Genomic DNA, 23689 nt, shown 5'->3' on the forward strand with positions numbered 1-23689 from the left:
CCACCAAATATCCACATTTGAAGAGCCATATAAGGATGCCCTCCCGTTCAGCCATTGCGAAAAAGAATTCCCCTTCTTCAAAACAAGCCACCTCCTCGACCTCCCCCCCCCCCCATCCAGCTATAAGCTCCAACAGTCATTCAGCCACCCTCTTTGTCAATCTACCATAACGTTCACATACAAACAGCCCCTATTAAATTTATCATCCATCATGTGCTGTGGTAGTGTCTCAAAATCCAAATTCAAGAGCAAGGCAGCTGAGGGACAATCGCCCCCACCCGGCTCCCCAAACAGAGCATTTACAAATCAGCCGAGTCTCGGGACTCGGGCTATGATGCATGGTGCTCGCTCGCGCAGCGCTCAACCATTCGGCCAGCCTCAAGCATCTCCACTCAAGAGGAACAGTCAGGCCGCGATTAGGGTTTCTGCTGGAAATGTACTTAAACAGAGCCTCGGGACTAGGGCTACGATGCATGGTCCTCGTTCACGGAGCTCTCAGGCATTTGGCCAACCTCAGTCCAAGTCTCAGGCTTCTGGCATGCCTACGAAACAGTACGCGAAACAGTGGCCCTGGGAATAGGATGGCGTCTTTAGCTGTTCTTGTCTTCACAAGGTCAGGATTACAATTGGAACGAATAGGCTAGGCTGCTTCCTCCTATCTCTTTTTGGAAAGTCGGATATAATTAGAAGGTCTTATGCTCAAAGGACGCGAAGTCGACCATGCTCGCCATTCTACTCTTCTACGATGCGAAAGGCACGGGATAATTAAAGAGACACTTGTCAGAGAGAGATGCTAGATGTCTCTGTAGATATTATCAAATAGAGAAGACAAGAGGCTAGGAAGGGAAAGGCCGCCTGGGATTGGATAAGGAGAGAATAAAGCAATAATTCACGAAGTCAGCTGTTGTTGATAAGGTTTGCATAACACAAGAGGCACGAAATCCTCAAGCTGTGGGAAGTTAAATCCACAAACGCACTTGACGCCACGCAGTATGAACTCTATGGAAACGTGACCAAAAGAACATGGTCCGTTCACAGCCTATCTAGAATACTGCCTCAAGTTTGACAAAAGAACATGTTTAATTGTTACTTTGTGGTTCGACATCTCCATCAGCTAGCTATCAATGAACCAACGACACTGCGGGCGAAAGGCAAGATAATGCTGCATCTCGTACTCCTACTTCTTAAAAGCCCCATTGGACATCTCATCCTCCAAATCATAATAAACCTGAAACTCACAGTAGCAAATCTCAGGATCACTCTCGACGTCAAAGTTGAAATTGGCCTCCTCGTCCTCAATCAGAACCTTGGGCATGCCATTCGCCGCTGCAGCCTCGGCGAGAAGTTGGACACGACAACTGTTCTCCATAGACGTGTACAGCCATGCTGCCTCGTCCACAGTCTGCCCAACCGTGAGAATACCGTGGTTTCTTAAAATGCAGCCTTTTCCTTTGGGGCCCATGGCTGCTGCGATGCGGTCTCCTTCTTCACTACCTAGCACGACGCCGCCGTAACTGTCGTAAACGCTGTGCGCATCGCCTCGAAATTTACACGCGTCTTGCGTTAGCATTTCGAGACGTTTGCCGAACACAGACCATGCTTTTCCATGAATACTGTGACAGTGACAAATAGCGTGCACATCACTCCTAGCTTTATGAATAGAAGCATGGATCAGAAACCCCGCTGTGTTAGGCGGCCTTGAGCGGTTCCCCCCAATGACCTCTCCCTCGAGGTTAACGAGGATCATATCGCTAACTTTCAACAGACCAAAGTGTCGTCCGAGGGGGTTCGTCCAGAAAGCGTCGGTGAATTCTGGGTCGCGCACGGAAATGTGACCGCTCATGCCTTCAACGTAGCCTTCACGGTGCCAGTGGCGAAAGGCGGCGGCCATGTGCTCGAGCTGCCATTGGCGCTGGGAGGAGAAGTCGGGGTGCGAGGGGATGCCGCTGAGGACGACATCGCCGTGAGACATTGCTTGCAGGGGGGTTTTGTCTTTCAGTTCATGACCGTGGGTGGATTTGGGCGCGATGGTAAGGGTGCCGCTTTGGGCTTGGATGGTAGTGGTTGCAGACATGATGCTAATTGTATAGTATGAGCGAGTCTGATGATGATTCTTGTCACTGCCTGCTCAGTACGATTGCTCTCTTTTATGTCTTTGTTATTCTTCGTCTATCATTGGCGTGCGCCCTCTAAATACCCTCTGCTAGTCTTGATTGCGGGGAAGCGCCTCGTTCAGCACAACTGGTGCTTATCATAAGCGGGGCCGGTAACTGGATCCGGTTCATGTAGTATTGAAATATGAGGATGAAAAGCGTCATCTACAGGGCGTGGGCAGTAAATTGCAAGAATTGAGGAGTCAAGAGAAGGCGCGTAAGATAAGGATCCTTCGAGGTCTGACCAAGACCAATTACACACGACGTATCGCCGTCATCAGGTACACGGTCCGGTCACGAAACGAGGTGGTCGGGAAGTTTATATGAAGGTTCTCATTCCGGGTCACGATGATATCCCGGTTGCGCTCTTCCATTCTCTCTTTGCCTTCCATATCGCACTGCTACCAAGCCGGACCAATTCCGATACGAATCTATTGAGCTCGTGAATGCAGTCCATGTCATCATTCGTCAACTCTTCCATCGCCATATCCTGGAATAACGTTGTACACCCCGCCAAGATATCAAGGTCGCTTCTAGCCCGCTGATCTAAAGGATGGATCAGAATGTTCAGGAACAGCGCCGTGGCCGCTATGGGAGGGTAGAATGCAATGTGACTGTAGATGTTAGCACAGGGTGAGTGAGAGGAGACGCATTCCGCATACCCAAACACATTCTCCTGGAGGATATCGGTATGAGACTTGAAGATCTGGAGGGTAGTGCGACTCGCTTCTAGAGAGATGTCACTGCTTGAATGATAGACGCTGTGTAGATCGTCGGGGAGATTGTCATGGACAGCATACACTGCGCCGCATCTTCGAACAGCCGTGTGAATCACCGTGGTTAGATAATTGTGCTCGAGCTGGAGGTGAATACATCTTGTCCTTTGTGGGAACGACAGTTGCGGATTGAACAGCGGTTGGTCTGGAAGGACGGATAGCTTTGGCCTGTAGTCCACAGGGATGTTCGAGCGCCATGACTCAAGATCAACGTCTAGTTGGCGAACGTGACAGAGAATAGTGCCATCTGATAGGCTCGAGTTGTCGAGAGAGCAGAGAAACAGACATAGCCTTTCTTTGAGTTGGGAGAGGTCCAGGTCTTGGGGAAAACAGACAGTATCGCCCTTGGAAAAGATCCCATCTTGAGGAGTACCGGGTCCAGTGGCTGGCCCGTCACATATCCTAGCCCGATCATCCGGCAGTGTTAAGTCACAATAGCCTCTGGTGATACAAGGAGGTCTACCAGATCGCATGGCTATGTCCTTATCGAAGATGTAGCATAGCCAGAAGAGGTTCCGGATATGCCTGCGCCGGCTTTGATCAACGGCGCTATCCAATCCGCTTGGTGTAAGGGGATGTGAAATATGGCCTTTGAGATCGTATAAAATACGGCAAGCATGGGGATGGAGGGTGGCTGCAGCCTCCCACTGACCTGATAGTAGGTGGCTGATTTGCTGTACGTTGCGTCAGAGTTGAGAAGAGCAAGGCTTGATAGAAATTCAACTTGCCAGCATGAGAACTGTTTGTAGAATTTCCAACGTACTCTGACTGATGGCTTGGGATAAATAGCATTGCGATGCGCGTACATAGACATCACCATCACAAGACTGGGCATGCGCACCCCTCAGTCGTGAATTCATGGCCATAAATGCTAAAATACACGCTTGCGATGAAGCCTTTCCCTCGGGAGAAGGGTGTTGAGAATCAGCATAAGCTCCTAGCAAAACCTCTTCAATCAGCACCGGGTCGATGGTAGGGTATACGAGGCGCCCTGGCGAGCTGAAGTACGACTTCAGAGACTCCTCAACTGCGTGTCTGTCCGGGAAGTTGAAAAGCGCCGAAGAGGTACTGGAATTGCCTGCTTGCGAACCAAAGAGACGGAAGCCATCCAGAGAGATATTTTCGCCTACTTTGGAAAAAATCCACTCACGGCCTTTGGCTGAGTTGATAGGTATGCCTTTGAAGTACCAATGTTGCCCGAGACATGTCCAGAGGGTCGTTGGCGTTCTGTCGGTAGTATTACCAGAGCCTGCACTATCCTGTTGTGAGTATGGAGAGATACAAAACGAACTAGCATCAGAGTGAACTCTTAAGGTTGAGTATGGAGATGTCAAATTGACAGTTGGAGTCGATGCAGAGACAGTTGAAGATTTAATCTCAGAGCGCATCTGCAGGAGAGCTGCTTCAAGCTCCGTAACGCGACGCTCCAGTGTCTGAACGTGGCTCGAGAGTGCAGCGCTGCAATAGGTCAGCAGTGTGATAGTATGGTAGCAATACTATGGACTTACCTCGCATCGGACTTCCTCTGGGACTCCCTCTTCACAGCACACTCAAGGTCATGATGCGCACACCATTCACACGGTTGTTCGGGATCCGGTTTGATACATTGTATCTAATCACCTTGATTAGTCTAAGTCAGGGTAAAGTAATTGATCATGGCACCTTTCGCTTGAAGCAAACGTCACAGGCTCGCTTTGGAGGCATTGAGTGGTCTCGATGATTGATAGCGTCCATCGGAGAATCGGACTCCGTGGTGCCTTTAAAGACATAGGCCATGGCTTCGAGCTAAAGAACTGCACTAAGCCTGAATATCACAAGTGCGGTGGCTTCTCGCCGTTAATTGGTAGACTTTTAGTATGATGGAGTCACGGAGTCCGTATGCCGCTGACATGACTTGAATGTGGAGTTCTCAGATTCTTGCATAAGACAATCATCTTTATGTGGATAAGCTAACTAAAATACCCTGAATACCTAGAAACGCAATGTCCAAACATCACCTAGTCGCTGGTTATCCTCCCCAAGACCCCCATGAACGATTACAACATCTTTCCCATTCTCGTCCCGCGCAACATCAGCGTCGAACCAACCCCTAGCAACAGGTCTATCATCACCAATCTCCACTCTCTGCCAGGTACTTTCCTCAATGTCAAAAGCCCAGACGTCAGACAGCATCTTTCCGGCCCCAGCGTGGCCTAGAGCGCTTGGGTCTCTCTCGCCAAACATGGTGATCAAGAAATTCTTGCCCCGCACTGTAATTGACAGAAGACTTGCTACACTTCGTGCTTCAGGACCTTCAACACCATCGGGTTTGTAAGTCACCGTAGACCATGAGCCAGTATCAATGTTATAGATGTCCAGGGCGCCACCCTGTTCTGTCGTTCCATCAAAGCCGTTCATGCGATACAGCTTGCCATCGTGAAATGCGATGGAGGAGCCACCGCGCGCAGGTCCTGGTGCAGAAGGTAACTCACTCCAAGCCCGTTTGGTCACGTCAAAAGCCCAGAGGTCGTTGAGACGATTCTGTTCAGGGCATCCAGAGTGGAGGTAAAGCTGATCAACTCCATCTGACGTTATACAATGGTAGCTTCGACCATCTGGGAACAGAGCAGAAGGATCAGCGGGTTTGATAAAGTCCCAGGTATTTTCGATTATATTGTAGCGCCAGATAGCGCCTTTTTCTTCAACTGGCTTCATTTCAAGGCCTCCGCGTCCGGAAAAGAGGAAGATGCTGCTTCCAATGGTGGTGCTCGGGCTGCCAACTCGAGGTGAGGGAGCGTCGGCAGGAGCCGTAAGGGTCTGGGCACCATGCTCTGTGAAAATCAGCAAGGATTAGATAGTATTTGACTGCTAACATACCCTGAGCATCAAGGCTGACAACATCAACTCTGTTATCAACCGGTTCACGTGGAAGCAACTCGCCGCCAAAGATATAGATCTTTTGATCGATGGTGGAGACGGCTTGGGAAGATCGGTAGAGGCGCTTGCTGGAAGTGATGCGAGACCAAGCGGCGAGAGGAAGCTTGGTGGAAGCCATCTTGAATATTGAAGGGTACTGAGGTACAAAACGAAAGATGATTGAAGGGTTTGAGAATCTGTCTAGTTGACAGGAGGAAAGCTCTGTATTTATATTCTTTTGAGCACCTTGCTGGGCTCTAGATATCAAGCCGTCTGGAGACAAACTACGCAGATCCCCAGTAATCTATGGCTACTATTCATATCGGAGAGAACGGTCCGCTTAGGTAATGCTTCTTTAGGCACTACTGTAGACGGCTACCAAGGTAGCTCACTCAACCCGTTGAACATAATTATCTGTTTTTGTTTCACTAAACTAGAAGTTAGCTGAGACAATGCTAAACTTCCAGAGATCGGGGATTACGCATCGGATTACACGTATAATTCTGAACAGAGCCTATACTATCATTCCATAAATATTGATATGCGCTAGTACAATGTTATGCGACTCCTATTAGCCCTACCCTCTACAATGGATATTACAGGTATTCCAAAACCCTTACCCCGCTGTCCCGTGAGAAAAGCACAGCTAACGACTTGGTACCCATCACGATATGGCCGCAGGATAATGGGTACTCTGAGCCCGTGTAAGATCCATAGTTCATCTCTGTCGGTGATTGAAGAAAGAGCTCCGCCTTGCCATCCCTGGGCGGTATAGAATCCCGCAAACAGCCCTTTCCTTGGCTCTAGCCATATTTTTGTGATAAATGTTCCATAAACCCTTAGTATGTGTGCTTGTGTCTGCTGGATCGTGTCTGTGATGGTTTCAAAAGTATATTCTGGAGATTCTTGGGGTATCCAGCTCAGGCGGTAGAACAGCTTGTTCCCTGGATGATTATCTCGAATATCCGAGGCTTCAGTACTGGTCCAGTCGACGACCCATGAAGGCACATCGAGATTCCTAGATCTAACCAATGTAGTAGCTTGGACTATGATATACAGGCTATTTTCCTTCTCTATGATTGCCTTGGTAGTCATAATCATGACCTGGGCTGCGGTCATATCGTGTGAATAGTCGGGGGAGATCTGATACCCCGGCGAAGCTAACCCGACAATGGCATATACCCGATCACGATCATCGGAAGACCTGCAAGATCGCGAATGTGATAGAAGAGCCTTTATATCCATACTTCCACCCCAGCGGATCTTCATCTTTAGAGCCATCCCCACATGATCGACTTGACGATTAAGGTCTCTCTCGTGAACAATGTTGAGAATACGGCAAAGTTGGCGATCCTCAGGACAGCAACCGAAAGGTCTTCGCGCTCCAGGAAGTAATTCCGATATATCAGGACGGATCTATGTATCCCGCAAAAGGATTGCATGGTTCTCCAGCACTGCTCCCATGAGACGAAATAGTTGCCGAACATGAAGGTGACCTGACTGGATACCAGGAATTCCTGGCAGATCCAAGCTCGGTTCCACCATGGGCTGGACAATACGTCGTAGAATGCAATCCACCCATTCACAAACTTCTCGATGTGGATACTGTCCCTGAGATAGTCAAGTATGCGAAGCCATTGTTGTTTATCATCCCCAACACGCTCAGATTTGAAGGTGTTGGATGTTTCCTTACTTTTGCCGAAATCGTCTCTTGAGTTGGTATTATATTCGTTGTCTGTTTCGTCTTCTCTGTCGTAATCAAATGGTTCATCGTCTTCTTGAGAAGGAACAGCGTCGCACAGGTCGATCAACCACTTCATTCCCCTCCCACTAGTTTTTGATGCCGATAAGCAAGCCAGTGTGCGTTCCGCGCCCTGGTAGATGTCCGTCATGAAGCCGACTTGGTGTGATCTCTCGTTCAAGTCTTGCTGATTGATGCATAACTGATCGATCCAAAGTCGAAGTGGGGTTTGCCTTGCGGATCGAATCCAATAACGGCGAGCGAGTACCAGTGCATGATGTAAGTTCGCAAAGATGTTGCATCTTACCCCGTTCACCAAGATGTCCCTTGTGTCGATCGGGTCTCCTGCACAATAGGATAAAGCCAAATACTGCTTTCGTGCGTCGGTTAACAACGTCGCAGGCAGTAGCTTGCACTCGAGTATACCGCCGCCAGTTTGAGTAGATAGTTCAATGAGTCGAATCTCCCGCTTGCTTGCATCAAGACTCTTGTACATATTCGCTGAATAGAACCTCGCATTCTCTGGAGTTTTGAAGATATCAAGTCCTGGTGACGGTTTGCTTGGACTGTGAACTGGCCCTGCCTTTGTCGCCATTGCGAAGTGACCTGTCTTCCAGAATGTTGCCGAGGCCTTAGCAGAAAGTGAGAATATAGATCAACTGGAATGGACATGCAAGTTTGAATCTCAGATGAGAAATTGTTTTATTGATTTAGTTGGCATTTAGGCTATGGTTGGGGTCCCTGATCCGCCTTCTGGTATGCCTTACAGCCTAATGCTGACATGGTGGGCAGGTTGAAAACGAGAACGCATGACGTCTAATTGGTAACGCTATCTACTCAGGTCAGGTATCGGAAGTTCTTGCTCTGGTCTCCCTCGTCTGCAGCATCAACCTCAGCGTCGTTATCCAAAGGTCCATAGAGTTTTTCGTTACGCTTGTTCTCTTTCTCCAGGGCGAAATGCATGAACAACGCCAGAATGACAATAGCACCGCTCATACCACAGCCAATTGCGCAACCCTTGACAAAGAATGGTCTACCCCGTTGTTAGCTATATTTCAAGCACAAAATACACAAGTGGCTTACGAGTCCTCTTTTGGAAACATGTAACTGCTGAGGAGAGACGAGCATTGCCCAATTATCAACGTAATGGCAAGACCTGCTCCCTTCTTTAAATCGCGTCCCTGGTTATTGAGCAGCCACGTAATGTTGATGCAGAGCGCTGGGAAGATTCCGCAGGCTGCGAGCCATACACCAGCGTATCTGGGGCCCGGGCGATGGATATCTTGTATACCTGCAAGCAGACCATAGCCAACGGTGGCCATGGCAGCAAAGCCAGCTACGACAAACCCACGATTTCCGCACCGATCTGAGAAGAACGCAGCTCCCATACAGAGAAGGAACGCCGTGAAATAAGCCGGCGCTGTGAGTCCCTGGGCATTGATAGAGCTGTAACCCATGGCACTGACTATCGTGGGAAGGAAGTTGGACAAAGCTGCAAACGAAAAGTTGCAGCAGAAGTGAATAATGGAGTGGACGTAATTCTTGTAGTCGAGTATTCCGGCGAGGATTTGTCTCCAGTTGACGTTCTTCCTGGCTTTATCGGGACCTTGTACGCGCTGAACGGCGAAATATCTTTCCTCTTCAGTGAGAAACTTGGCGGTTGCGGGGGAGTCGATGAGGAAGAAGTAGACCACGGGAGCGAAGGCGATGGTCGGTGCGCCCTCTGCCTCAAGTCAGTACGGCCATTTATGCTGGGGATGATCTTACCGATGATGAATAATAATCTCCATGGGGCTAGAGACCCTTTTATATGGGTGATGCCGTATGCTAAGCTTGACGCAAAGGTGTTTGCCAGAGGAGACATGCCAAGTAAAATAGACATCCGGAGACCCAGCTCTCTTCTTTTATACAGACACGATAAGAAGAATGGAGCACCAGCGCCAAACGTAGCTTCGAAGATACCGAGGAAGATGCGCGTGACTATCAATTGGGTCATATTATGCACTGCCCCAGAACACATTGCAGCCGTTCCCCAGCTTCGCCTCTGTTAGCAGTAAACATTGCGAACAAGCTCCACGAGACTTACCAGACACAAAGGATCGAGACATAGATATGAGCAGGGAATATCTTCCAAAGCATAGTCGTCCACTCAAACAGGATATACGCGATATAAAACGAATTGAGAACCCACGACCAGTCATCGGAGCTTAGGTTCAGGGCTTCTTGTGCACCGGCGGTCTTGGCGTTGCCGATGTTACCGCGGTCGAGGTACGATAGGACGTAGAGACAGCAGACGACGGGCATGACGCGACGGTCGAACTAGATTTGGCTTATGAGTTGGGAGTTGGAGCTTGGAGATTGAGAAGAGAGCCTGGCCTTACGGCGTGTCTGATCCTTCGGTCCATGTCGGGCGTTGAGAGGAGAGGTTGCGAACCCGTTGAACCCCTCATGTTGTCTGCGCCATCTGTGCTGGTCTTGTCTGGATCCATGATGTCTTCAATAGTGTACGACACTGAAATATCGACAGATCTTATGGAACGCTCGACCTCTGTGACTTGGGTCCCAGACTTTATCTCTGTCGTGTTTGCTCAGATATAAATTGTAGAAAGAAAGGTGTAAAGAGCAAGACGGAGAAAAGACACGGCAATTGACGTAGCTTGCCCTGGTACCTTGATGTCGATCATTGCCTGTGGATATCTCCGCAAGAGATCGGCAGTTGGAAAAGTGGGGATTCGGACGGCCCGAGCGGGCGTGGACTCTCAATGCCGCTCTGTTGAGCTGCGTTTCTTCCGTGGATTGCTGTTGCAGTCATTTACTATAGCCTTTATTCATGGGTGAAGTCGGCATCTATATCCATATTTGACTGCTTTGGAGTCCCCAGGAAGCCGTTTTCTTGATCTCCTTTGCTACCGGCTGTGAGCACGATGTATTTCAACGTCGTTACAGTTAATCATTTGCAAGATTTCCAATAGTTGTTACGACGCTACGTTCACTTTGGCTGGGCGCATAATATTGTCAGACTCACAGCAGGTCAGTGTAAAACTTTGCATGAACTCTTTAAATTTAATACAATCTTCTTATCAACAAGTAGCGCGAACCGCAAGGACCCGGCTCTCGTATCCGAGGATACAGCTGTAGGGTACCTAACTCGCTACTTATGCAATAGGTCTGGATATCCATGCCGCCGCGCAGCAAGCAAGCCTCAAAGACATGATGTAAGAATGAAGAAGGCCTCAAATAAAAAAGATAATATGGAAAGTAATCTATACATCTCCCCGTACTGCCCTTCCTCGCTGCTAGTACATAACCGTCTGAGTACAAACGACATGTCCCCGACCTACCTGATGTTTCCAAAAATCATCCCAGTTTAGAATCTCATCAGCCTCGTTGTCGTAGTCGTGATCAAAAGGACACCAGAACCGCTTCGTTGTTCGCCATACCACATTACAGGCCGGGCATCTCACAGTATTCACAATATCACCATCCTTCTCCGATTCCGTAACTCCAGTTGCAGCAATATAATGTGCGTGCATCATTGCTCCCCTCAAGTGACCCACCAATTCTTCCAATTCTTCTTCTTCATCGGAAAGTCCAAGAACCGATATTACGGCGTCCCACGCCCTCTCCATCATCAGATCCCAGGTATCTTCCTCCTGCGACCGGTGCGTTTTGTAACACTCGATCATCATCAACGTGTCAAGTACCCTGGCAGATATATCATCCCTCTCTTGTTCTGGGGTCGTGGAGTTATGCAGAAGCTCGGAAATCTTAGGACCGAACTTCTTGGCGGTTTCTGGACAAAAGTGCAAGTGTAGATATTGTGTTTTACCAGAAAGGTCAAAGAAACCCTGACCGTCTTGACACTCCATCGCAAACTGCCAGTCCAGGGGGCCATAGACTGTTGGTGGAGGTGATGGCGAACCAACACTGCTCTGACTTCTTTCATCGTGATCTGAATCGTGGTCTGAACACCAAGGTCCAGCGTTACCCGACTTAATTATATTAGTTTCAGAATTGACTACAGGATATCTCCTATAGGGAAATCCGTGTTCAAGAGGTGATCTTGCGCTTACCACTGATGAACCACGCTCAAAGAAACCACGATCGGCGCGGGGTTGAACCGTGGGCTCATCCGCAACCTCTCCTTCGGCAGATTTCATGACTCGATGGATGCTTTTAGTAAGTCCCTTAGAAGCGACAATAGGATTGGGAAGTGGCACCTTTTCGTGGAATGTTAGCGGTGATGGTGAATAGAACGCAGGATTTGGCTTGAAGTATACCGGCTCGAAGACTTGGCCGTCTTGATCTCTACTGGGGGTTCTGGGCGACGAAGCACTTTGGGCAGCATTCCGAGGCGGAGAATCTTGAGCTGTATCATCATCTGAGTTTCCATCATAAGCGTAATCCTTTGGCAGTCGAGGTCTGCGATTACCCATCGGCCTGAAGGGCAAAGGGTACGAAGATTTAGAAGCTCGTTTCCTAGCGACTGCTTGAGCGTAGGCCTCAACGCCGGCTGGTTTAGCTGTATCAGCTGGAGCATCATCCATAAGTTCGTGACTTGGGGAGTCCTGTGCTGTAGATGGTGTTAAGTGCGATACTCTATATTGAGGACTTCCGTCTGCAGTATCCGCTCGCGTATGGTCTAATACTTCTTCCTCTTCGAAAGAAGAATCTGCCCTCTGACTGGGAGCTGACTGACCATGAGTGAAGTGTCGTGAGCTCATTACGGGTGCTGGTGGTGGCGCATAATGCAACGGCATGGGAGCTGGTATTGGAATTCGGTTCGCAGACTCTAGATGTCGGCCATATTCAAAACTTTCCGAAGATCTCATAATGCCCAACACTTGAGGTGGGCCCATGGTATTCATTCGGGGGCTCTGACGGGTACCATAGCCAATACTGCTCAACGAACCAGAAGTTGTACTTTCATCATCATCGGCGGCATTGAGAAGCTCTTCGATGTCTATCTCGTCAAAGAGAGCCTTGTAGTGATTCATCTTTTGCTCCTCAACGGTCTGCGTAGGTTGATTCTCTGATACAGCTACGAAGCTTGTCCACTTGCTGGTGATGGAATATGTCGTGCCAATGTTCTCTGCGTTTGCTTTTCCGACGTTTGTTTCGGATGTTCCACGCTTCATCTCGTCTTGAAGATCCAGCAGGACTGACTTGGCCACTAATCGATGGATTGTGCCGTTGCTGCCTGATGATATCTCGATGGGCAGTTCGTAAGTTTTCCTTTTTGCCCCGAGAGTTGTTGTGTTTATGGTGACAGTTTTGGGGATGGCTCCCCCATGACGAAGGTCGACCAGGAAGGTAATAGACGCGAAACTGAAAGGATGGAGAGATGAGATCGGAAATGGGGCTTGGATGTAAGGTATATTGCTACCATCGGCAGGATTATCATGCGCAAGGTTGTAATCGACCAAGTTCTTCCTTTCAAAACCACTACCGAGATCAATGTCGCAACTCCAGCTGTTCGGTTCCAGAGCCGACTTCAGCAGACGGTTCAGTCGATCATGCCATCTCGGCGTCTGCGTGGTATGAACTACATCACTGTAGCCGCCACCACACTCCGCAATACTCTCGACCAGGCGATGAGAAACTTCATCTCCAATGCCCAGAGCAAAGAACCGAACTTTATCCCCGAACAGCTGGCGTTTCTTCCAGATGAACTGGATCGAATCTTCGGGTTCCAGCTCACCATCTGTGAGGATGATGATCTGTGTAGATTCTCGCTCTTGAACCCGCCGCTTCACCACTGCTTCCAGCGCCCGAAGGAGATCCGTTCCACCCATAGTAGCCTCAATCTGGGAGACGTAGCGCTTGGCCTCTCTGATGTTGTCTTCAGTGTGGGGCTGGGAGGTTCCCCATAAACCAACGGTTGCTGATCCCCATGAGATAATGTTAAAGATGCAAGTCGACGGTATGCCTGAAAGGGCTAGGAGCATTGCTTCCCGCATAACATCAATCTTTCGTCCTCCCGTACGCCGTCTGCCATAGCCAGGTGAACCGTTTGACCATCCCATAGATCCAGATTGATCAAGAAGAAACAAGATCTCTCCAGTGAAAGATTGGGGAATAATGGCGCTGCGGAAAAGATCGTTAGGTCGGATGTTTACTCTCATAGCAGCGAGGCCCTTGTCATCTGCCGCACAAGCGATGGCTCCTGACTTGATTTGGTGGTCTTCATTCATCTGAATGACAAACACAAAGTCTTTTCTCAGAACGGGGGGCTCTGACTCATGGTGCCAGACATAGTAGGTTCTAGTTGATGCATCCTTTTCCAGCATGTTGGAGTATTCGACAGGCTTGGAGCCCTCAAACTGGAGGAGGTAGCCTGACTCCTCGTCACAACCTTCATGGTTGACTTTTCCATTATCCATGACCTTGATCCATATGTCAAGCTTCTCCTCTGGTACTCTCGATGCAGGCTCCCACTCGATTGGTGACTTGCTGTATCTCGGAGCGATAGACATCGGAATGGTGAGAGCTATGCCCTCGGTTGCTTCCGTCTCCATCATGACCACCTTCAGCTCTTGGATGTACGTGATATTGATCTCCACCGTGGTATTGGCGGGAATGTTTCCAAGAGACGTCTCAAAGATCTCAGGAGTATGTTCTTCCAGCAGAGCGGGAGCTGCCACTCGGTCGCGGACTGCCTCTTCAAATTCCTTTCGTGCTTGTGCCTTGGGTTTGACTACGCCTCTGACATGGCGCTCATCACCGATTGTGCATTCGAAGGATGTGATGACAGCGCCATCGTATAGAGGGAAAACGTGCTTTGCAGCATCGATCATTTCATCAGAAGGATTGTGGAACTTCTGCACCAGCTCTGTATGAGCGACTGTGCCGTCCACAGTCGCCGTCAAAGAAACACTGAGCATCGGTAGACATAGTGTCACCTCAGGTCTTACTGGAGGCTCGGGATACGGTGGTATTGAGTAGGGTCTGTATTCAGAATTGCGGGTATCCTTGTCCGGCGTGAAAGAGCCGATATCATCATATGGTTCGTCAAAAGGTGTCACCTTCGCTACCCAGTGAGAAAACTGATCCAGGCCACGGTTCTTGACTTTTTTCTTGGGCTTTCTTGATCGGTTCATGGGTGTATCGTCGCCCCAGCCTCCCTCGGGCATGGCTAGCATGTTACCCGGGGCTGAGAATAGGACCCCCGACTTCAGTCGCTGGGTGAAGACGTGGCGGCTAGTCATCTTGAGGTCGAGTAACTGGTTTCTAGTCGGTAAGATGACAGCGGAATATCAACTGGAGCTGTTTCCGAGTAATGGAAGGAAGAGCAGTTGTTCTTATCAATAAACCTGCACTGCTTACTCTGCACGCAAAGCATCATCGCCAAGCATGTGACTAAGTAGTACGGAGTTTCAACCCCCATGCCTCAGCCGCAGTGCTCGCCCGAGTAAGGCGGGTGTGAAATTGGGTAAAAGGGGTTGTAGATAATCGCTCAATGGTGCATGAGGATGAGGGACAAACCTATCAACTTTCTATGGAATAATACATTTCAGTTTAGATTCTAAAAGTACATTTGCGTCTTGAAGAGTGCGACCTTGTCACAAAGTTATATCTGTCCCACTTTCGATTCAATTTACTTGACCTAGATACATGAGCCATGAATGTGCAGCCCACGATTGTGTGATGAACATGCATATTACATGCATAATGAGGGGGTAGGTGGTCTGATCAGCGGGGTTGCTGCCAATAATATTATGAGATACTTATCCGCGTTTGCTTCTGTAAGACATGCGAGGGATTACACATTCAGGTGGAGAAACTGTAGATCGAAGAGGAGGGTGCATACATTGCGGTGATCAAGAAATAAGTATCTTCAGGTCAATTCTCAACACCAGTATCTGCTAGTAACTGAAAAGAAGGACTTCCAGCATATAAGAGGGATAACTCAAAGAAAACATGGTTTAATACTAACTCACCCCCATACTCACTTCATTGTATCTCACAAAATAAGGCTCGGGTGAACAACCCGAGGATGGGCTGAAACATCGGCTGTGTCGCTGCCTAACGTGACCGTCAGAATCAGCCGCAGCAGCACCGCCGCTGGCAAGGCTTTTTCCGTATCAGCCTGATCGTCTTCTTGTGTGTTCACGGAGCGTGCTTCTGAAAGAACCTACGACATCCAATCATGAACACGCTACATCCAAGCAGATTAGAGAATGAAGATGCGAGGAAAGTCTTCGATGAACTGGAGAAGGAAATTCTTAATTTCTCGGACCGGATTTTCCAATCCAAGCCACCCGCCGATAGCTCACAGGCAACCTTCACACTCAGTGAGAGGGTTGTAGCGAGCAAAGCCGGGTCTGGTTCATTTCCTGAGGAAGTAGTTGTCTGCCCGAAAGCTCGTCTCCGTGAATCTACGGTAAAGAAGAAGACAAAAGTCTTTAAGTGTCGGTGCTGCTGTGTAGATGAACCGCATTCAGACGGCTTGACCTACAAGCGTAAGTAACCTAAACAAAAACGTTCCTGAGGATAAGAGCTGATTTAGAACTAGTCATAAAAGGGAAGAGCTTCCTCAGAGAGGAACTACATCCTAGTGGGCTGCGCAAGTGGTTTATCATGACACTGAAGCCAGAAACGCTACAACTTGTCATTGTGAGACTATCAGAAGTATCGCCGATATGTACAACACCGCTCCTTGATAGGTGTCAGCTCTTCAGCTAATTTTGCTTAGATTCTAGAGAGGTTGAAACCTTGTCGAAGACCATCGCTTCGCAGGGAATATCTTCTGAGCGTGGCATTGGCACGACAGTTAGGCCCAGAACGATGGAGATGATACAGAAGTAAGTCTCTGCCAGATTTTGCTCGAGAACACTCGGATTGTACTTGGAAACTGATCTTTAGAAGCGATTGGGTGTTCCCGTCTACCAAAATAATGAAAGTTATTCTCCACTCGTTCAACACCACAACATTACTTCCAAAGCCGTCAAGTGTCGAGCTAAAACACTTTGGCGTATTGCAATCGCCCCATACGGAGAAGGGTGTAGGTCAACAGGCTCTCACAAACCTACTGCCTCAGTCCTACTTCTGCATCCTCTCCAGAGAATCTCATTCGGGCGAAGAAGACTGGGAAGTACGAGGTCAGTCTGACTGCTATAAGCAGAGTAGTGTTTTGGTGCTGCTACTAACAAATCATACTGCAGTTAACTCATATACACGGATATGTCACGAAACCAACCCTCTCGGTAGGCTTGTTGTTACTCTTCAGAATACGACGGTACCTCAAGCCATGACTCAAGGGCAGCAGGGACCTGAGGGCGATGTTCACTTTTACTTCGATCTACGTGAAGGTCAGCCATCCAAACAATGTCACGCATCTTCTGAGAACTGATTGTCGCATTGATGATAGATGCACAGCTATTCGCTGCGTATTTGAAAGCTGCTCAGGACAGACTGCGGGAAATGTTCGTCCGTGGCCCTATGGAGAACGAGAAAATCGTGGATTCTCGGCTGTTTGATGCTGATTACAGTCTACGTACCCAGGCTAACGGTTGGAGGGAGTTTCCAATACCCGCCGAAGATGACACACAAGCAAGAATCAGATTTATGTTGGTAGCATTACAGGAAGATGGAGAGCAGAGGTACAAGGCAATTATGTCACGAGAGGGATACGCTGATGCTGTTTGTATCGACTGTAGGGAGTTTTCTATCATATTTTATATGTGCCTCGAGACTGACAGCGTGACAGTCAAGGACAAGACGCCACAAATATCTCAAAGAGGCCTCTTGAAGTCTCTGGAAGACATCGAAGTATGGATAAGTGATTACGATGCTAATGTGAAGTCTGTTGTCTCCCAGATGAGCTGGGGGGACCTCACTCGACGAGGGACCAAGCCACGAAGTCTCAGAGCCACATTCATCAAGAGGTAACTATTCCCCAGAAAACCTCGACAAATGGCTTACAGTTTTGGAAGCGAAAACGAGCGTACGGCTGGCGATTGGCTTGATGAGGTAGATGACCTGATCAGAGCTATGCGAGGAGACAGAAAAGATCCCTACGGACGGGTCAAGATTGCCATCATCGACTCTGGTTTGCATGATAAGGAGAGAGACCGTTACCAAACTGAGTATAAGGACTTTACTGGTGTTCCTGCGAATGACTCGTGGCACGGTACTTGCTGTGCTGGGATAATTCAGGGAATGTATGAGGAGGCTAGGCTATACATCGCAAGGGTCTTTGAACGGGACCATGCTGATGAGATTGAAGGGCCTCTTCGGATGGCGAGAGTCTGTTTCCGATACCTGTGACGCCGCATTTTATACTGACTGTTCAATCAGGCTATCCACTGGGCCATCGAACCACCTCGCTCCGTCGACATCATCAGCATTTCAGCTGGTTTCCGCAACTACTCCAAAGAACTCGATGACGCCGTCACGAGAGCCAAAGCCGCTGGTGTTCTCGTGATAGCCGCAGCGTCGAATTGGCAGAACACAAACACTGTCGCATTCCCAGCTCGCCATAATCTCAGTACGATGTGCATTTACTCTACCAATACTGGAAATCAGAGCTCAAGCTTTAATCCGGAACCTCGTGCTGATACGCAGAACTTTGCTATTCTAGGCGAGGGGTTTCAACATCCAGATCAGAGGAGGAATGAGCGCATGAGCGGAACGTCAAGTAAGAACCGTGGATCTTGAGGAGAATGTACCTGCTGATTGTGAACAGTGGCAACGGCTGTAGCGGCGGGACTTGCGGCTAGGATTGTCGACTTTTCACGACAGAATGATAACAAAGCATCGATCTTTAGAGCACAAGACGTAGGCAAATTGCCTGGTATGCTGGCAATCTTCAGTGCTATGTCAAAGCCAGCAGGTAATCTAAGATACATATCACCACTGGAGTTATTACCTTTGAGGCACGGAGTCAGTCGAGAAGCAGATAGACAGCGTGTGAGGGAGGTTCTGTCACAAGCTATGGAGAGGGCAAACTAGAGGAGCGTTCGCGTTAAATAACAGGAGAAATTCACATCAACAATCAGCCTAGTTTTCCGGGCCTTCATCTAAGATCACAACTTCGTCAAGCTTATCATCCTCGACAATCGTGAAGCCCCCCAAGCCTTCGTCCCGCAATACGCTCTCAACATTTAGCTCACTATCATCACCACCTGCGAACGTAGCTCTCTTGGTGTACGGATCCACTGACCAGTCCTTCATCAGCAAGCCTTTGTGGATCTTGGCAAGGCGGATAGCCCAGATGAAGTCTCCGGGGTGCTCCCCAGAAACTCGCTGGGAGGCGATGCGCTTGTTGGTGGCTGTAGCCCGCATTGTAGCAACCAACGGAAGATCACTGTAAATTATCAATATTAGCTGATATTTATAATGAGAAGCGAGGCTCACAGTTCTGGACCAATGTCAGCTGCCACGTTGGTCTCTTCCTGCGCTTCTCGCTTCCCCGCACGGGCGACTTTGATACCGGTGATCATAAACATGGACCACGAAACTTTCCCCTTCACGTAGGCATTTAACTGATCTTGTTCCAGACAATCCTCGATATACCCCTTCGTAGGCTGCACTATATAGGTGTCCAATCGATCATACGCCTCATGGCTCTCTACAGTCTTCATAAACGCAAACTGTAAACTAGCCTTGGCTGTGACGCCGGTAGCTGCGAGTATCGGCGCGCCAGCTGCGAGATTCGTGCCCGGAGACCTTAATCTGGTGTCATCCCATGTGAAGTTGAGAGTAGTGTTGCAAAAGACGCGCATGCGTGGGGGAAAGGGGAGGATTGAACCATGGTTGAGAGGGAAGCCGAGGGTTTTGAGATTAGAGATGAAGTGGCCAAGGCAGAGAGGTGCAGTGGAATCATCGCCGTCGCCGTGGAGGATGGCATCCTCTGGGGGAGGGGGATAATCGGCTTGGCGGAGCTTGAACCAGACTTTTTCCATTTTGATTTCATTAAGATAAAGCAGGCGAGATGATGGATCTCATCGGTAGCCTAATCGCAGAGCTGAATAAGGTACAATTGTGAGGAGGCCTCTTGGGGAGAACAAGGCTGTGCTGGCTGCAAGTACAACACATTCTGTCGCCGATTGGCTATCAATATGCAACTGGGTCGATCTTGTGGCACTTGCTGTGACACGGCATTTATGGCCGCTCGAATTCCCAAACTCTCTTCAGTTTGGACTAAAGTTATACTTGTTTTCCGGCTTGAGATCGAGAGTATTGATGATTGCTCTCCCAGTACCACATTTGATCATGATCTGACCCTGGAGATTCATCTTGCTGCATGTAAGCTGCATTATGACTCGGCTTATTACCAGCTTTGAACCAATTGGGTAGGCATTGCGACAAGACAGATACCATGCATGTAATCGAAGTAAATGAACATAATGAGTCACATCACGCGTCTGTAGGGCTGATGCTCAGCGGAGTCCTTCAACTGTAGTTGATCTCTTCATCGCGATGGGTTTTAGCGGTTCAGTCAGCAAACCGCTGTGGGTATCCCGCGATTGTACGCGCCAACCAATCAGGTGGTTGATCTACGCTTACTTTAGTGAGTCGATCAGTGAGTCAACGTTATTTCTCACTGCAATCTGAGAAAGCCAATGAAGCCAGATTCATGATGTAATGAGAATGGATTCATTCAATTGAACATTCACAGAAAATTTGCTATTTAAGATCATAATCTCGCGGCCTTTCAACAGTTCTCGCTTCCGAACCCAGCTTCTTGAATCTTGAGTCCCCTAAAGCAACCCCTCAGAGCCCCTCACTGCGCTTCCCAGCACACAATTCACCCTCCCTCAATCATCATGGCCCAGTCCACCACTCCTGGCTTCGACAAAGCCTTTGCCCAAACACTTTGCGATCTCCAAGTCCCCAAAGTCCTCAAATTCTCCCCAAACGGCCGACAACTCTTGTACTCCACCAGTCTCATCGGTGGCCACCGCAAAAGCAAAAACGCCCTGTCAACGCTCTGGATCGCATCATCCTCTGAACCAAACTCATCTCGCCAACTAACATCTGGTCTCTTCAACGACACTTGGCCAAAATGGCACCCTGACGGAAACAGAGTAGCGTTTCTGTCAGATCGTGCGAAAGTTGGTGAATCTTCGGCGATTTGGATGTTGAGATTGGATGGTGGTGATGCGATGCTTATAACTGATGCTGAGAATGAGGAGGATATTGAGACTTTTTTGTTTTCGCCTGATGGGAGGACTATTGCGTATGTCTCACCGGATGAGAAATCGGAGGATGAGAAGGAGAAGAGTGAGAAGGATGAGCCTGATCCTGAAGTCTGGGGCGAGAAATGGGCTTTTGCGCGATTAAGACTCGTTGATGTGGAATCTCACGAGACAAAGGTTCTCGTGGGTGGGGATAAGCACGTTGGTGAATTTTCTTGGAGTCCCGATGGCAAAAGGATTGCTTTTATGAGTCAGGAGAGCCCTCATATCGAAGAGGCGATGTTGACTGGGACGACTATCTCAACCGTCGATGTCGAGAATGGCGAGGTCACCGAGCTTTGCAAGGTCATCAACGAGCCGTATGATCTTACCTGGGCACCAGATGGGCAGGTTTACTTCATCACAGGTGTACCTGCTGATAAAGATACGGGAGGAAGAGCGGTTTACAAGACTGATCCCAAGGCCGATACTCGCGGTTTCGTAAGGGTTGCATGTGGTGTTGATGATGATGCTGGAGGGCTTCATGTAGTTGGTGGTAAGGTCCTTGTAAAACGTCAGGTTAGGTTTGTCGATGTTATCAGTGAGCTGGGGGGCGATGATCTTTTTGATGAGGAGAAGGAGTTTTGGGTTTATGATGTCTTCATCAACCCAGAGACTGGTGCTTCAACTCTTGCAGCGAGTTTGTCAGATGTTGGTACGCCATACGACATCTTCGTCATCGAGTCAGGAAAGGAGAAGATCAAAATCTCCAACCATGGAAAACCACTTGCAGACAGGTCCCTCGGCTCAAGCACAGTCCTCACCTGTCGCTCCACCGACGATGAAGTCGAACTCGACGGCCTTTACTTCACTCCATCATCCAAAGCAAACTCCGACAAAAGGCCAACTGAACCCCTCCCAACATTCGTCCTCATCCACGGCGGTCCAACATCTCGCGACACTGATACCTTCGACACAACTTGTTTCAACTGGGCCCCATACATCCTCTCAAAAGGCTACGGCATTCTCCTCCCTCAGTATCGCGGCTCAAGTGGCCGCGGTGAGAAATTCGCTTCGTATAGTATGGGTGGACAGGGGAAGTATGACTACGCTGATGTTGTGGCTATCACCGATAATGCTATCAAGAAGGGTTTTGCAGACCCCAAGAAGCTGATTGTTGGAGGTTGGAGTCAAGGTGGTCTTTTGACGTATCTGTGTAGCGTGCGCAATGGTCTTCATGGTCTGGGGTGGCGCTTCAATGCAGCTATTGCAGGAGCAGGAGTATGCGATATTGAAAGTCTTGCCCTTAGCGCTGACCTCGGATCAACGTACGAGATCGAACTTGCGGGGGGTAATACAATCTGGACTCTCAACCGCGACGACACGAGAAATCGACAGGGCAGTGCGCTTTGGGAAGTCGCCAGTGCAGTGAAGCATACCAAAGAGACAGGGGAGATGGTCATCCCGCCTATGTTGATCCTTCACGGTGATAAAGATGAACGATGTCCGTTTTCACAGGCTGAGGGGTTTAGGAGGGCGTTGAGGCACTGGGGGCTGAAGTGCGAGTTTGTCAAGTTCCCGGGTGAGGGGCATGGGATTGAACAGCAGAGGTTTTGGTTTGATATGTTCGAGAGGATTGGGAGGTGGTGTGACACGTACATTGGAGATGGAGCGGATGGGCAGGAGATGAAGCTGGCGATGAGATGAGGTGCCACTGTCTGTATGTAGTTGATAATGATTGAACTTTTGACAAGGCTCTTGAATGTTCTGCTCAATGGCAGCAGGCATTCGCGTTAGGCATACATGTTCATAGTAGCTGCAGATATGAACAGAGTGACAGTGGCAGAATACCTTCTCGCGGTGTCTCGACACCGGAACAGCGAACACTCCTACCTTGTTATTTACTCTAGCATTTCCTTTCATAAGAAAACAAGTTCATTCCTGGAACCTCATCCCAACTCAAACCTCTTTCCCACCTCCCAGGTTTTCATCTCAGATAACTCCACACTCATCATCACAACAGCCGGAAACAATAACTCACATGGCAATCATGCCTCACCCCTTTCTTCAGACCGAGGCTGATCACATCGCCCCTGCCGTCCTTTCTCCCCCTAACGCTACTTCTCTCACCCTAAAGGAGCGCAACCCAATCTATCTCCGCTCCTTTCTCCGCTATGCCATCGGCGCCGCCGCCACATCCACCAACGAAGCCCTCACCCTACGCGTGATGAAGCACGACCCCGTCCTCAACTCCTACACCCTGATCCCCATGAAAAAATCGCGCCTCAAGAAACACGGTGATCTTGAAGTCGTTGTCATCACCGCCGCGGAAATGAAGAAGATGCCTGATCGCTGGGGGGGCAAGATCACAAAGGATACAACTACGCGCACGGGCCCGAGTTTGGCGGAGTTTCCAGGCTCGGTTCCTGAGTTTGGGGAGGTGAAGGACGTTGGGCTGGAGGTTCTGGCGTGGAGGGTTTTTGGGAGTGAAGATAAGGTGTTTATGGATACGGATGGATTTGGTCTTCCGGGCGTGTCGGGAATGATTCAGGCTTGGTTCGAGCGTATTTGAGGGAAGGTTGACCTGGGAATATGGAGTACTTGGTTGAATTGTTGACCCTTTGTAAGGTTTGTAAAGACACTGGAGGGATGATTCAATGGTGAAGATCCGGTTTTGGTAGGAATAACATCGATGTAAGGGTAGCTGGCAGTTATGTAGTGTGCCAAATGTAAATCTGTTGTTTTGGCACTTCTCTTTTTATCTCAAATGAATAACAAGCTCGGACGATCAAACCTTGTCTCAATATTTATGGCGACTGTGAGGATATCGTGAAGTTATGCACTATGCTTCTTACTCCCTGGCTGCATGAACGTGCGAGCGGCTCTGTTTTTTAGCGCCGCCCCTGCTTGTTCTTGGGGTACAGGTTCCGGGGGGGTTCGCCACAAATTCCTGACCTACGATTTGACGGCGCGTATAATCAGCTCATCAGCCTGTGATTCAAG

At 49.0% G+C, this 23689-nt stretch overlaps 11 protein-coding genes across 14 annotated transcripts; 4 read left to right on the plus strand and 7 right to left on the minus strand.

Annotated features, from left to right (window-relative positions):
- Window positions 1–2: 2 nt before the first annotated feature.
- FOXG_19496 (uncharacterized protein) lies at window positions 3–1209 on the plus strand. Its single transcript, XM_018399718.1, has one exon. It carries the CDS (start codon window positions 212–214, stop codon window positions 578–580), a length of 369 nt encoding a protein of 122 aa, XP_018243183.1. The 5' UTR covers window positions 3–211; the 3' UTR covers window positions 581–1209.
- On the minus strand, window positions 844–2270 carry FOXG_07494 (L-fuculose-phosphate aldolase). Its single transcript, XM_018386077.1, has one exon. The coding sequence runs from the start codon at window positions 2072–2074 to the stop codon at window positions 1178–1180; it is 897 nt and encodes a 298-aa protein (XP_018243184.1). The 5' UTR covers window positions 2075–2270; the 3' UTR covers window positions 844–1177.
- A 140-nt stretch (window positions 2271–2410) lies between these two features.
- FOXG_07495 (uncharacterized protein) lies at window positions 2411–4705 on the minus strand (the record flags this gene model as incomplete). Its single annotated transcript, XM_018386078.1, has 5 exons — window positions 2411–2767; window positions 2816–3603; window positions 3658–4387; window positions 4438–4541; window positions 4592–4705. 5 exons carry the CDS (start codon window positions 4703–4705, stop codon window positions 2497–2499), a joined length of 2007 nt encoding a protein of 668 aa, XP_018243185.1. The 3' UTR covers window positions 2411–2496.
- A 124-nt stretch (window positions 4706–4829) lies between these two features.
- FOXG_07496 (uncharacterized protein) lies at window positions 4830–6005 on the minus strand. The gene is made up of 2 exons (XM_018386079.1): window positions 5786–6005; window positions 4830–5739 (listed from the first exon to the last, which is right to left on the minus strand). Exons 1-2 carry the CDS (start codon window positions 5961–5963, stop codon window positions 4901–4903), a joined length of 1017 nt encoding a protein of 338 aa, XP_018243186.1. The 5' UTR covers window positions 5964–6005; the 3' UTR covers window positions 4830–4900.
- A 1090-nt stretch (window positions 6006–7095) lies between these two features.
- FOXG_07497 (uncharacterized protein) lies at window positions 7096–8160 on the minus strand (the record flags this gene model as incomplete). The annotated part of the gene is made up of 1 exon (XM_018386080.1): window positions 7096–8160. The coding sequence occupies one exon, from the start codon at window positions 8158–8160 to the stop codon at window positions 7096–7098; it is 1065 nt and encodes a 354-aa protein (XP_018243187.1).
- A 69-nt stretch (window positions 8161–8229) lies between these two features.
- On the minus strand, window positions 8230–10223 carry FOXG_07498 (uncharacterized protein). Of its 2 annotated transcripts, XM_018386081.1 has the most exons (5): window positions 9947–10223; window positions 9652–9884; window positions 9333–9601; window positions 8649–9288; window positions 8230–8598 (listed from the first exon to the last, which is right to left on the minus strand). In XM_018386081.1, exons 1-5 carry the CDS (start codon window positions 10052–10054, stop codon window positions 8403–8405), a joined length of 1446 nt encoding a protein of 481 aa, XP_018243188.1. In that variant the 5' UTR covers window positions 10055–10223; the 3' UTR covers window positions 8230–8402. The 2 variants fall into 2 exon arrangements, with proteins under 2 accessions (XP_018243188.1, XP_018243189.1); XM_018386082.1 differs by having other exon boundaries at window positions 9333–9884.
- A 481-nt stretch (window positions 10224–10704) lies between these two features.
- Window positions 10705–15088, minus strand: FOXG_07499 (uncharacterized protein). Of its 3 annotated transcripts, XM_018386085.1 has the most exons (3): window positions 11846–15088; window positions 11639–11785; window positions 10705–11557 (listed from the first exon to the last, which is right to left on the minus strand). In XM_018386085.1, the coding sequence occupies exons 1-3, from the start codon at window positions 14771–14773 to the stop codon at window positions 10862–10864; spliced, it is 3771 nt and encodes a 1256-aa protein (XP_018243192.1). In that variant the 5' UTR covers window positions 14774–15088; the 3' UTR covers window positions 10705–10861. The 3 variants fall into 3 exon arrangements, with proteins under 3 accessions (XP_018243192.1, XP_018243190.1, XP_018243191.1); XM_018386083.1 differs by having other exon boundaries at window positions 10705–11785; XM_018386084.1 differs by having other exon boundaries at window positions 11639–15088.
- Window positions 15089–15652: 564 nt separating this feature from the next.
- FOXG_19497 (uncharacterized protein) lies at window positions 15653–18224 on the plus strand (the record flags this gene model as incomplete). Its single annotated transcript, XM_018399719.1, has 9 exons — window positions 15653–16027; window positions 16081–16209; window positions 16261–16369; window positions 16434–16666; window positions 16730–16876; window positions 16936–17220; window positions 17275–17452; window positions 17501–17813; window positions 17865–18224. The coding sequence occupies exons 1-9, from the start codon at window positions 15715–15717 to the stop codon at window positions 18222–18224; spliced, it is 2067 nt and encodes a 688-aa protein (XP_018243193.1). The 5' UTR covers window positions 15653–15714.
- A 180-nt stretch (window positions 18225–18404) lies between these two features.
- On the minus strand, window positions 18405–19766 carry FOXG_07502 (uncharacterized protein). The gene is made up of 2 exons (XM_018386086.1): window positions 18924–19766; window positions 18405–18873 (listed from the first exon to the last, which is right to left on the minus strand). The coding sequence occupies exons 1-2, from the start codon at window positions 19469–19471 to the stop codon at window positions 18567–18569; spliced, it is 855 nt and encodes a 284-aa protein (XP_018243194.1). The 5' UTR covers window positions 19472–19766; the 3' UTR covers window positions 18405–18566.
- A 334-nt stretch (window positions 19767–20100) lies between these two features.
- On the plus strand, window positions 20101–22631 carry FOXG_07503 (uncharacterized protein). The gene has a single exon (XM_018386087.1). The coding sequence runs from the start codon at window positions 20336–20338 to the stop codon at window positions 22391–22393; it is 2058 nt and encodes a 685-aa protein (XP_018243195.1). The 5' UTR covers window positions 20101–20335; the 3' UTR covers window positions 22394–22631.
- Window positions 22632–22736: 105 nt separating this feature from the next.
- On the plus strand, window positions 22737–23258 carry FOXG_07504 (uncharacterized protein; the record flags this gene model as incomplete). Its single annotated transcript, XM_018386088.1, has 1 exon — window positions 22737–23258. One exon carries the CDS (start codon window positions 22737–22739, stop codon window positions 23256–23258), a length of 522 nt encoding a protein of 173 aa, XP_018243196.1.
- Between the last annotated feature and the right edge of the window lie 431 nt (window positions 23259–23689).

The sequence above is a fragment of the Fusarium oxysporum genome, chromosome 4, assembly GCF_000149955.1.
Source record: "Fusarium oxysporum f. sp. lycopersici 4287 chromosome 4, whole genome shotgun sequence".
In the NCBI taxonomy this organism is placed as follows: Eukaryota; Fungi; Ascomycota; class Sordariomycetes; order Hypocreales; family Nectriaceae; genus Fusarium; species Fusarium oxysporum.

What these genes read in the sequence shown, in the direction of transcription:
- FOXG_19496 (XM_018399718.1), top strand. Translation starts at nt 212, where the DNA reads ATGTGCTGTGGTAGTGTCTCAAAATCCAAATTCAAGAGCAAGGCAGCT.
- FOXG_07494 (XM_018386077.1), bottom strand. Translation starts at nt 2,074, where the DNA reads ATGTCTGCAACCACTACCATCCAAGCCCAAAGCGGCACCCTTACCATC.
- FOXG_07496 (XM_018386079.1), bottom strand. Translation starts at nt 5,963, where the DNA reads ATGGCTTCCACCAAGCTTCCTCTCGCCGCTTGGTCTCGCATCACTTCC. An exon ending in TGTCAGCCTTGATGCTCAGG is followed by an intron (nt 5,740 to 5,785) that starts GTATGTTAGCAG and finishes TGATTTTCACAG; the next exon opens with AGCATGGTGCCCAGACCCTT.
- FOXG_07498 (XM_018386081.1), bottom strand. Translation starts at nt 10,054, where the DNA reads ATGGATCCAGACAAGACCAGCACAGATGGCGCAGACAACATGAGGGGT. An exon ending in ACCGAAGGATCAGACACGCC is followed by an intron (nt 9,885 to 9,946) that starts GTAAGGCCAGGC and finishes AGCCAAATCTAG; the next exon opens with TTCGACCGTCGCGTCATGCC. An exon ending in GAGATTATTATTCATCATCG is followed by an intron (nt 9,289 to 9,332) that starts GTAAGATCATCC and finishes GACTTGAGGCAG; the next exon opens with AGGGCGCACCGACCATCGCC.
- FOXG_07499 (XM_018386083.1), bottom strand. Translation starts at nt 14,773, where the DNA reads ATGACTAGCCGCCACGTCTTCACCCAGCGACTGAAGTCGGGGGTCCTA. An exon ending in ACGGCCAAGTCTTCGAGCCG is followed by an intron (nt 11,786 to 11,845) that starts GTATACTTCAAG and finishes TTCCACGAAAAG; the next exon opens with GTGCCACTTCCCAATCCTAT.
- FOXG_07502 (XM_018386086.1), bottom strand. Translation starts at nt 19,471, where the DNA reads ATGGAAAAAGTCTGGTTCAAGCTCCGCCAAGCCGATTATCCCCCTCCC. An exon ending in GCTGACATTGGTCCAGAACT is followed by an intron (nt 18,874 to 18,923) that starts GTGAGCCTCGCT and finishes GATAATTTACAG; the next exon opens with TGATCTTCCGTTGGTTGCTA.
- FOXG_07503 (XM_018386087.1), top strand. Translation starts at nt 20,336, where the DNA reads ATGGCCCAGTCCACCACTCCTGGCTTCGACAAAGCCTTTGCCCAAACA.